This window comes from Zeugodacus cucurbitae, chromosome 5 (assembly GCF_028554725.1).
Source record: "Zeugodacus cucurbitae isolate PBARC_wt_2022May chromosome 5, idZeuCucr1.2, whole genome shotgun sequence".
Classification (NCBI taxonomy): Eukaryota; Metazoa; Arthropoda; class Insecta; order Diptera; family Tephritidae; genus Zeugodacus; species Zeugodacus cucurbitae.
Window position 1 is genome coordinate 19,857,113 of NC_071670.1, and position 12,630 is coordinate 19,869,742.

A 12,630-nucleotide genomic window follows, 5' to 3' on the forward strand; every position below is an offset into this window, starting at 1 on the left:
ATAACCATGTACGATTGTTGACGCTAAGCACCAATAAAAATGGTAGTTGGGAGCGTTGAGAGCCAACAATAAAATACAGCGAATTTCCTAACTGTGTTGCTTATTTTCTCGTGAGCGTGCACATTTAAACATAAACATACATAGATATGTCCGTATGTATTTTAAGATTTGTGAACGCGTGCCGTTGACATGATTTGCAAATTAACAACTAATGTGCATACAAACAAACAAATAAAGAATATATTAAAATGATATAGAATGAAACTCATTTTCGTAAAATTATTGCATAAAGGCATTTAATAGTTGCTGCATTAAAATGATTTTTAGCAATATTTTATTTGACACAAGACTTTATTTAACACTTTTTACGTAAAATTAAATGCAAAGAATACGAGGATACACATGTACATACAAGTACAATATACATATACAAATGTATGTACATATGTATGTATTTACACAATTATATAAGCTTCCAGTAATGATTGCCACTTTTAGTAATGAGTCAACAGCAACAGAATTAAATATGCAAACATACACACCTTAAAATACATATTAATATATATCTTTGTTTTTATTTACAAAGCAAAACATCTATTTTATTTTATTTTTTCATTAATTTTTTTTATGCCAAATGTTGCTACGTAATTAAGGTGTAATTTCCAAACACACGCTTTTTCAATTTTTTTTTTAATTTTACTATACTAATATATCAATTAATACTTCAAATTGAGTGTGAGCAAAAAAAATGTGTTGAATTTAGTGAACGAATTCGTGTGTCAACTCGTTTTAATTAATAAGAAGAGTAGTGTGTGGGTGCTTAATTAGGAAATGCTGTGGATAATTTACAAATAATTTCGATAATAATTGTTAGTGAAAATAAGTTAATAAACATGCTGTTTTTTTAAATGTTAAATTTATGTTTACCTCATTTTTATATACAAAAAATAAAAATTATTGCTTTTAAATTTTATTTATTTATTAAATTTTATTTTTTTTATTTGTCTTTTTTTAGATTTATAACTTAAATTGCTAATTTCTTTTATTTTTTTATTATTTCTCTTTTAATATTTATAACTTAAATTGCTAATTTCTTTTATTTATTTAACTTTTATTTAATTAATAAGTACATTAAGTCTCCACACAGATTTCACTAAAATACCAAATGCTGTTACTTTTGCGCTACTCTCACATTTTTCTCACTGTCCTACTGCCGCTTTGGCGATTTAGTGCATTTTTTCAACTTACTTACATATGTACCTCATTTTCTCTTTGCTTCGTTTTTGTATTTCTGTACTTTTGAGGTCACTTCTATGTCCGCTGCACTTTCAGGCAAACATACATATACCCACTTGGTTATACTTTAATGTCATGCAAGACATGACCAGTAATAAAAAAACAGCAAATAGCCAAACGGTCAATATATGTATGCACATATGTACCTATATTTATACATAAGTGTATGCTGGCTGTTGCCCTAAAAAATACCATAATAATTTTCCACGGTTGAGTATACTCCCATACATATATGCATGTATGTATGTATGTATATGAATGTGTGCATAAATTTACACACTGGCTGGTATGGCGTCGTTGCCGTTTGCTTTTGTTGTCTGTTTCTACTTAATCGACCTCTAACCACCACTTGGACTTGGACGCTTGTGCTCTGTGCGCTGTGTGTGGAAGTAGAAGTATAACAAGAAAGTTATCTGCAAGTGCGTACGAACATGCACTTGCAGACATACTTATACGAGTATAAACATTTATATATGTAAGCTTGTAGATATTATTGTGGAATTTCGCAATTTACGAATACTTCTTTTTCATAAGTGTACGTTTACGCATACAACCGTAAATTTACTGTTAATATGAGCTTTTTCTTTTGATACGAGAAGCAACAACAATAAAGTTATACCATATTAATAAAGGTGTCACTGAACTGTCAATAAAAAATAATAATAATTTAATAAAAATTAAAGAATAATTAAAAATATATTTTATTATTTTTCTTACTTTTTGCAACAATATTAAATTTTATTTATATAATTTTTTCTTTAAATACCATCTTATATAATTCGTACTGGTAGTCTCACTAGTTTGTCTAATATGCCGTCAATCGTATTACAAGTCACCTGCTCATAAACGTAAATAAGCAGAAGTCAACTTTCCTGCCAACTGCATTAAGTCTACATCATTAAGCAGCGTTTGCTTTTGCATGTCGGCTTAATAAGCACATACATACAATAGATATGTACATATATATGTAAGCATGTACATTTGTTGGTAAATATGCGCAACTACAAATGTGAGTAGTTAGGCGGCGTGTAAGCTGCTAACATACGCTATTTAATGTCATTAACAGCAGCGTGGAAAAACCAAAGTAGCCAGTAAAATCAACAACAAATACACTAAAAGAAAATTTTACGAAAAACATCAGCTGGAAGCGCTATAAAACCAAACGTACTAGCCAAATCAGAACGAATGCCCACAGGAAAGCAGTGAAATTTATTCGCGAGTTAAACAAACAACACTAACAAAAGCAAAATACGCAAAATTCCGAAACATCTGTGAAATTTTTTCGTGTTGCTGACATTATAACGCTTGGCATTCCCCACCAGCGCCACCCACACCAACATACAGATATACATACATCCGTACACGCGCAGGACAGGCGTTATAAAGACAGTGCAAACGCGTAGCGACAAGCGCAAATAACAGTTAGCTGGTATAAAACTCTGTGCATCAAAGTAAACTTGTGTTTGTATCAATGTGTGTGTATTTCACACATAGTAGTGAGCGTGTCCGTTGTGGAATATGTTTAGAGAATTAGTATTGAGGAAAAAGCTTGTATGTTACGTATACGCCTTGGCGTACGCATATGCATTAGCACATGTACACAAGTGTATACATGTAGGTATATCTGTATGTATGTAGTGCACATTAGCTAGCTTTCGTTTATTTGCTGGCGTGCAAACTTGAGTACTCACATCTGTAGATTTTATTTGGCACGTGTAAGAGTCACCACGGCTACCACTCGATAGTTGCTTGCGTGCGAAGCATTCACTTATGCACGCGAAACATACAAACATACATAAGCACATGCTCAACTTGTATGGCAATCATTGCCGGTGCTTCTTGCGCACAAGCGACATAAATATATAGATGTGTGTGTGAATTTGTATTAAATTTCATATATGTTGCTAAGTTGGCTAAGCGACTAGTTCTTGTTGTTGCTGTTTTTATGTACATATGATTTTTTAATTTGGTTAACTCTATGCGTGTTAGATGAGTTGTGACGAACCCTGAAATGAATGTAGTAAAAATATTGTCTTCTAATAAACGTATTTACACACACATAAATCTGAATAAATTGCAATTTATCGACGAAATTACTGAAAATAAAGGTTTCTTTTGACTTCATTTAGTAATATATATATTTATAAAATAAATAAACTCTAGTAGAAAATTTAAATTTTTGATTGATCAGTTCAAAAAACTCAACTAATCAAACAATTAATCTCGAAAAATATGTTAACAAATTAATTTATATATAATACATAAATACATTTATTAAATTTACTATAATTTTCAACATTTTTCTAATAAAATTTTATTGTTTTTTTTTTATTTATTTATTTATTTTTTATATTTTTTTGTAAATTTTCATTAAATTTTATTTTTTTTCATCAATTTCCGTTTGCCACATTTTCGTTTTCCCATTACTTTAATATATTTTTACGCTTGTTTTGCGCTATGGCAATGCCATTTTGCGCAAATAAATAAATGTACACTGTTTGTGCGCTCATATCTCTGTAATAGGCAGTAAAAATTAGGACACTTCGCTGCCACACAGCCGCTGCAATGATACATAATCGTGTTGTTGCGATTTTTTAGTTCAAGGTTCACGCGCTACTTTTTCTTCAGCTTTTGTTCTTGATTACTGTTGATTCGCTGTTTTTTGTTTTCGTGTTTGGTTTTTTTTACTGTAGGCATTAGACAGAATTCGTTTTTGCGTTTCTAATGCTAAGTTGCTGTATATATATATATTTATATACATATATATATTTATATACTATACTTTGCTTTTGTTCAGCAACATATTAGGCATTGTTGTCTGTAACTGCTGGTCTACTCAATTTTGAAGCTTTTGTGTTGCCATATTTGTTCACCATATTAATACAGTTGCCGCTGGCCTCCGCCAAGCTCCGCTATGTATAATTTGTATGTATAGTTAATGTCTACTGCTTCTACATATATACAGTGCACCTACAAAGGGTGAAAATGTTGTAAAAAAATGCGTCATATTGTTTTAACCTAAATTTGTTTTTGGCATACATTTTGCCTTTCCACTCCCACCGTAAACTGTTGATTACTAAGCTATTTGCTTAACGGCTCTATTGGACTGCTTGTCTTCACTTTTGTTCACCCTTTTACACACTTCGCAGTTTTTGCGCGTGGTGTGTAAAATGAGCAATAATCAGCAATAAGGCCACATAGAAGCTTAGTTTATAAATCATTGGAGTATTGGACCCTTTCAAACACTTTGAAATGTACCTTCATCTCCAGGCAATGAGAATACTTGTCATTTGAATACGTTGACCGTCAGCTACTCGATACCACATAACATTGGATGGGGTATGCATAAATGTTACCGTTACTGCGTTAGCTACCGGCACGCATTGTCGCTTTCGTCAATACTTTTCATTTTCATTTACTTTCTTTTCTTCTTTTTTTCTGGTTTTGTGGGTTTCACTTGTTGTTGATATTGCCATCATTTTGTTTTATTGTTGTTGGTTGAACATTTTACGGCACACAAGCTGCTTTTTGCCTCATTTATTCTTGATTTTTGTTGATTTTTGAGTTGACAGGCATGACAAGCATGCGTATGTACTTAGTACTAAGTGATTCGTGTGTGAAATAATTTTAATTTTTCTACAATTATATACATATGTATGTATGTACCCCTAGTAAAAAGAGTTAATAAAACGAAATATTTGGCTTCTTATATTGCATCGATTTCTCATACATGCAACACGCTGCAATCAGCTGTCATCAGCTTGAATACATTCTTTTTCATTTCTCTATATGCTTAAAAACATTCATATGAGTATGTAAGATTTTATACTTTCATTTTTATTTGACTCTTCTCTAATACCCTTACACGCATGCCCCTTATTTCTACTCACTAATGAAGTTCACGCTTTTCGCTTATGTTCACTTGTCGAGAATTCTTTATTGTTGTCATTTTGGTCGTTGATTTTGTGGCCGCAGTGCTATGTGGCTTCCTTTATGCAGTGTGCCACAAGTATTTATTGTATTAAAAGCTTTTTACAACATTTGACGGCATCAACAGCGCAACGATGACAACGTTGATGACACTTACCATACACATTTCACATACATACAAGCGAGTAGACATACATATAGAAGCATACATACATATGTAGCGTATTTGACTGCTTTTCGTGCACTTATAGCGGTTTTATATGACTGGATGGCAGTCACATCGCTAGGTTGGCCCGGCTTGTCTGGCTCGCAGTCAGTCTTCACTCGCATTTGTCGCATTAAGTTCAAGTGTAGAATGAATTGAGAAAATTAGGGGAAATTTTAGTGCATGACTGCGACAGATGGCAGTAACTTTCCAAAACGTTAAACACGCTCTCGACAGAGAACGCTTAGCGCAAGGCTTTCATGTTAGCTGATAGCTGAGAGAAGTGGTTTTAATAGCTTAAAACGCTTTAAAAAATCTTTGCTTCTTTTATTTTTTAAATATAAACTGTTTTCGATTTCGCATAAGTAGATACCCAAGCACCATCGCTTATTCTCTCAATATCTGCAAATTTCAGTTTACTCCTGTTTTATGTGCTCCTGTGTATGTATATACATATGTATATAATTAATTCTTACTGCTTTACTTTCTTGCTTGCAAGAACTTTTTATTGTCTACACTTTTGGTAATAAATATTGTTGTTGTTATTGTTTTATTTTGCTATGGCAGCAAAACAGTGTAACAACCACAGCCACAGCCACAACCGAAAACATCAAACACCAAACCACCTCACCATTTATAATAAGCTTAATTATTATTGTGCTTTTGCACTCAACTCACTCGCACACACATACACATATATAACGGTGGCGACCTAGTTTCTTTGCTGTGCTTAAACACGAGCACCACCGCACTGTACCGCCAAGCTGCCAACCGTCCAACCAACCAGGCAAGCAAGCGAGCAGCAACCAGCCGCTGCTGTACGTGTATTTCATCATTCGATGGCGTTGTCTAATTGTATGCCACAGCGTATTTCAGGCATAAATGGCGTTTTACAAGGGGATTTCCTTATCACGATTCCGTCGTAAAGCCAAATCTGCAGCTCCTTTCCTCTGCGTTTACATCCACTTAAATACATATATATATATATATACAATATATTTAAATATGTTTGTAACGATTCTGGTGTGCGCTTCCCTATTACATTAGAGTGTGACGCTGGATTTTCATTTACCTACATAGCAGCTCTCGATTATTGTACTTTGCTGCATGATTTTCCACACACCTATAGATAGATAGTTACATATTATTTGTTGTTGTTGTTATGCAGCATTTTGCAATAGCTACACATCTTCAAGATTCCTCCATACAACATCTCTTGGCTGGGGAGCGCTCGCTTGCTGTCAGCGCAGCGGAACAAAATATCTGGCAGCCTCCACTCAGTTTTTGTGGCCATATAAGCGTGCGTATATGTCTTCTTTGGTGCCAGTGTTATTGTATGTATGTAGTTTGTAGCATGAAGTTACTGACTTGTCTGCCCAATGTAGTATCGCGGCTCCTCCGCTTGCATTACGAATTTATGCTCAAACGATCACACAAGTGCAGCTATTGAATACACAGCATTACTTATTAATATTTACAACTGCGAGAAAGCGACTTCACGCGCCCTCAAACAGTTGTTTATGCCAGTGTTTGTCACACGACTGGTGAGCGCTTTAAATTTCCAGTGGTAGCTTTAATAATCTTCATAAGAATAAACAAGTGAATTTAACAAAGACAATAATAATTATATATTACTTTTTTAATTTGCAATTTACTATTTAACGCGCTAACAAAAGCTACAGCTCTAATTTTCACAGCGAACGCGTCTTCCTTATGCGCTATTTCAACTTTAACCCATTGCTACTCAACACTTCAACGCATTAGAAATGCATTATGGCCGCAATAAAAAGTCATAAGTCTCCATATCATTTATGGTCTTTGGAATGAAGCGAATCGTAAATTCTATAGAAATGCACTTGCGCCAGCATAAACTGCCATACAGAGAAGTTCTTTACAGCGCACACTGCGCAGGCATTACTACTTTTATAGCCCCACAAACATATTACCGGACAAGCTTAACGTAGCAGTAGACCGTAAGTGCTGCTACTATGTTTCATTGTGCACCTACGGCTACTTCAGCAGCACAAATCAAAAGCAACTACTGGTCAATATTGCTACCGCTCGTATTTTAATGTCAATTAAAAACTTACCTCGCGCTTATAGCAATTTAATAACAGTTGCGCCTCAAAGTTTATAAATATATTTTTACATATGAACATACACATGTGTTGGTATGTAACTGTAAGCGTACTTCTGATACGCCCCCCATGCATAAGTCTTTAGGACGTCATTCGCCCTAATCCATTGGGTTTAGATACTGGCGCGCCAGTTATTGTGTGTCTCTTTTCATTTTTCTGCACATTCCTTTTCAGTCTTTCTTCACAATTTTTTTCAAGGCAACAACCCGTTTCACTGTTGCGCTTTTAAATTTTACTAATCAAGACAATCTCCGCTACTCAGAACACGCTATAATTGCGGACTATGCTCTCGCGAAATTCACTTTTCGCACTGTGTGTCTGGCGTAAAATTTAATGAGCTCTTAAGACGCGCGCGAACTACTATTAGAGTATGGGTAGCGCTGCGGACGACGGCGGTACCAGTTCTACTAGCCACTCGTGAAGGGCAATCAGAGCGCTAGAGCTATTTCTTCCGGACTTGGCCTATCAAAAGTTTTGACATTTCGTACGAGCTTCAACCCAAGTCTTAAGATATTCTCAAGCCTCAAATGTTTTGTTATTGAATTAAATTTTATATTAAACTAAATACGTGTATAAACCTTAACATATTATGTTCTGTTTTGAAAGTTGACTTATGACTTATGACGTTATCAATATAAAAAGTTCACTCAAAATACAACAAATTATCTATAATGTATATTATTCTTCCCATCGTTACAGATCCGAGGTGAAACCGGAAAGTGCACGCGATAACATTTTCAATCCATATAATAGCTGCGGCATTGACAACTCCAATTATCAGCCATCGAACAAATCCGCCTGCAATGAAGTCGCTAACTCTGCAAACAACAACAATGCTCTCAACAATGTACGCACTCACAGCAGCACGGAGTGTGAACTGGTCTTCAGGGGCGATGAAAATAATCTCAACTGCAGCAACAGCAACAAACTACACTCGTCCACCAACAGCGATATTGCCAACTCATCATCTCTCAATGGCGACGTCATCAACGCCAACAACAACTCCACCACCACCGCCAACATCTCACATGCGACTGCCAACCATAGTACCGCCAACAATGCCTCTTCCACCGCCACTTGCACGCACAACTCCACCGCTAATTCGTCAACTCCAACACACACACGCAAACGTCAACTGTGCAGCAGCAATCTCGACAATGACCTAGAAATACTCGACCGGGAATTGAGCGAAATCAATGCGCCTATGCCACTAATTGACCCCGAGATCACACAGGGTGCTGAGCAGCTGGAGAAAGCCATCTCGTCGCGCAAGCGTTTGCGCAGCGAGGACGAAAGCGATCGTTTAGTACGCGAAGCGCTCTCGCAATTCTACATACCGCAGCAGCGTCTCATTTCCGCCATCGAGGACTGTCCACTTGACGTGGTGAGCGTTGGCGGCGGCATGGGCGTCGGCGTGGGCTTAGGCCTAGGCATGGGTGTGGGTATGGGCATGGGTCCAATGTCCCCGAGCAAACGTCAAAAGCTCGGCAATGGCACTAACGAGCTCGAACTGGAGTTCGATCTGAATCAGAATCAAAAGGATTTTGAGGTAATCATGGATGCACTGCGTTTGGGCACGCCAAGTCCAACACCGAGTGTGGGCAGCGACTCATGCGGTCAGGCGGCGATGATGAGTGAATCGGCCAGTGTGTTCCACAATCTGGTGGTCACCTCATTGGAGACATGAAAGTATCAGTAAAAGACAGACAACTTGCGAGTTGCGCAGGATTAGCATTGGGAAGAGAGAGTGAGAGTGAGATGGAGATTGGCGTAAGTCAAAAGCGAGATTTAAGATTAGGCGTGGATGGTGGCGTATTAAATCTTCGGAACAGGTATTAAAATGGTGTACGCAGCATGCTGTCAGCCTTTTCACACTGTGAATTTATGCGCGTCGAATGCCAATTATGCCAATAAAAAGCATTTCTACGAACGCAACATTAAGTTTAGCAAAATGTTTGCAAACCCAACATTGAATATTTATGTTAGTTAAAAAACATGCTTAAATTAAAAAACAAAAAAAAACGTTAAAGTGGAAGCGGAAACGTACGTACATAATTTACAAAAACAAGAAATTTGGCCAAACGCAAAACAAATGTGAGAACCGGCCGCACACTTTTTGTAACTAAAATAAAGTGAAAAACTCTTAATTCTAAGTATTTAGTATTTAGCATTTAGCTTAAGACATTTTCCACAAATATGATTAATTTTTAAACAAGCAAAAAGGATAACAAAAAGCATATACAAGTGCACATAAAACATAATATATACAACATTATATACATACATACATGCATACATATGTATGTTCATAAGTTAGACATTAAGTAAAACTAAATCAAAGAAAATGTAGTCAAACAGCAGACAACAGACATACAGACATACACACTCTTATATATAGATGTATGTATGTTTGTAGCGCAAGCGAGTCATGTGACAGTAAAATATGTAGAGATCAAACAGCTATTGAAGAGCAGCAACAGTTTGTATTTTACAAAAGTTTTTTCAAATTTCGCTACGACAACAGAATCAAAATTGCTTAACTTTATTGAAATTATGCTTTCAACTGGATCGCAAGCTACTTTTTGATAGAGTAGACTCAGAAGTTTTGTCGAAATACTTTCCAAAGCTTATATAAACGCTGAATGAATATATATTTTTCTGCAAAACGCAAAGCGATGTCAGTTTCCTAGTCAAAATGCAAATAAAGGAATTTTTTCAGTTTTATCATGGTTTCACATGGCACAGTGACAAACAAAGACAATGCAAAGCAAAGAAAGTGCGTAAATGAAAAAAAGCAAATTGCAAAACATTTACAACAAATAACAATATTTTCAGTAAGCATGTTAAAGGCAATGGTGACCTTTTGACGGTCAATGTTATTGGATAGTCTAAGTTTCTTACTGATTTTGTTATACTTGTTTTATTGTTAAATCAGTGAAGAAACAGAAACAAAAATAAAAAAATAAATAAAAATAAAAATAATCTAAAGCGCTTGCGCGGCAGATTTCTCCCATACAAGCCCAATCAAGTTTCTGAGGACACTGTAATTTTTCTATATTTTTTATTTAAAAAAATTCATTTATTTTCATTTATTTAATTCGTTATTATTATTTTCGTTTTTTTTATATTTTTTATACATTTATATATTATTAACTCTTTTTTTTTAATTACAAGTCTACCATTTGTATGTTCTAAGTCCCTATGTTCCATCCAGGAACTATGGATTCTTTAGCTGGCAGCAAGTTTACTACAACACTTTAACACCACTTCATTAAAACCAACTCGTATCAACAACCCTACTCACAGTTTAAACTGCGAAACACTCAAAGAAGTTTTTAGCAATGCAAAGCAAAAAGAAATCAATAAATTTTCATTTCAAAAGTGCAATTAAAAAATTTTTTTATGAAACAAAAATTTAGAAATACAAATTAATGCAAATTATACACAAAAACGCCGTTAAGCCTAGACTTGCAACAAACAAACAAAATGTAAATGTAAACAATGTAAAAGCTTTTACAAAATTTTGTGTTATTTTCAATTGTTAATAGAGAAATATGGCATGTATGTATAAACATTAAAATTGTTGTAATAGTTTAAAGAAGCAAACAAGTTTGTAATAAAAATAATAGCAGAAAAACGGGTTGAAGAAAATTTGTTTATTTCAAATAATGGCTGTGATAGTATTATTAAGTTAATATTAGTAAGCAAAACAGGCAAAACATAAAAGGCAAAGCAAACAGAAAGAAAAAATAAAATTAAAAAAAAAACACAAAAACAATTGTAAAAATAAAAATAGCAAAACAAAAAACAAACAAAAAAATAAAAAATATACATATATATAATATTAATTTAAATAAAACTTTAGATTTAATTTAAAATTAAATTACTGAAACAATGGAAAAGCAAAATACTTAATTTTTTAAGCTAAACAGTACACAAACGCAAGTATTATAAGTAAAAAAACAAAAACAAAAACAAAAAACGCAAAGCAAACCAAGTGAACTCAAATGAAGTGAAATGAGAAGTCCTTTTTTATATGTATTCAGTTAGCTTGTTACACATTTACAAAATGCCGCAAAGCAAAAGAAATGACGGTTTCAGCACTTTATTTCGTACAAAGGTGTTTCACTAATTTACTATTTTCTGTTCAAAAATATATCGTTGTACAATAATTTATTGTTTTTGTTTTTTTGTTTTGTTGGCCGAGCACTCTTCTTTGTTTCTACAAATGGTTACATTTCTGCGTGCCGTTTAAGTTGTCATAGACATAGACACGTACAGCCTAACATTTCAGTTGCAATTTGTTAATTTTTTTGCGTTATCAATTTGTACAAAAAAAAAATAAAAAAACCTTCATTTGAATGTTCTTCTACTTGTTTGTATGTATTTCTATAAACTGAAAAGCGAAACTTGTTCACTATTATTTTCTTGTTTCTATTATCTTTAAGTTGAACTGCAATGCAAACTTAATGCATAAAAAACTAAAAAAAATACATTAATTAAACTACACAAACTAAATTAGTAAAAAGAAGTTTCTTAGCTGTTACTATCTAGTTATAGTTTTAATTTTCTTTTTTATTATAAACATACATACAAATATATATATATATATATAGATGCATAAATGCTATTATCATTACAGTTATTGCATAAATAATTAACTTGTAATTATACTTATAATGTAGAACAAATAAACTGCATAAAGTTTACTTTCCTCATAAAGAGAAAATCATAAACAAATTTACAAAAACATACGCAACATAAAATTACAAAAAAAAAACACAAAAAACATAAATAAAAGTATTAAAATATTTGCAAAAAAAATGTTATTTTTTATTTCATTCTATTTCGGCAACGTTGTTCTTGTGAATTGCTTTAGTTGTTGTTGTTGCTGCATACTCACATACATAGCTCAGTGCTTTTGGTGCGTATTTTGGCTAATTTTCGTTTCACATTTGCTTTTATGGCGATTCCTAAACACTTTGCATGCACTTTCTTTGGCTTTCCTCTGCTTCTTTTAGACGGGCCTCAGCTTCTTATCTCATTGCTTGCGTACTTTTG

At 33.9% G+C, this 12,630-nt stretch overlaps 1 protein-coding gene across 1 annotated transcript in view; it reads left to right on the top strand.

Moving 5' to 3' along the window:
* LOC105214982 (uncharacterized protein DDB_G0288805) overlaps positions 1-11,551 on the top strand; it is a 43,720-nt gene extending 32,169 nt beyond the window's left edge. The window contains exon 2 of the mRNA XM_011188697.3: positions 8,269-11,551. Coding sequence (XP_011186999.1) covers positions 8,269-9,256 — 988 coding nt within the window. The 3' untranslated portion in view covers positions 9,257-11,551. The remainder of the gene's footprint in view (positions 1-8,268) is intronic.
* Positions 11,552-12,630: the final 1,079 nt, after the last annotated feature.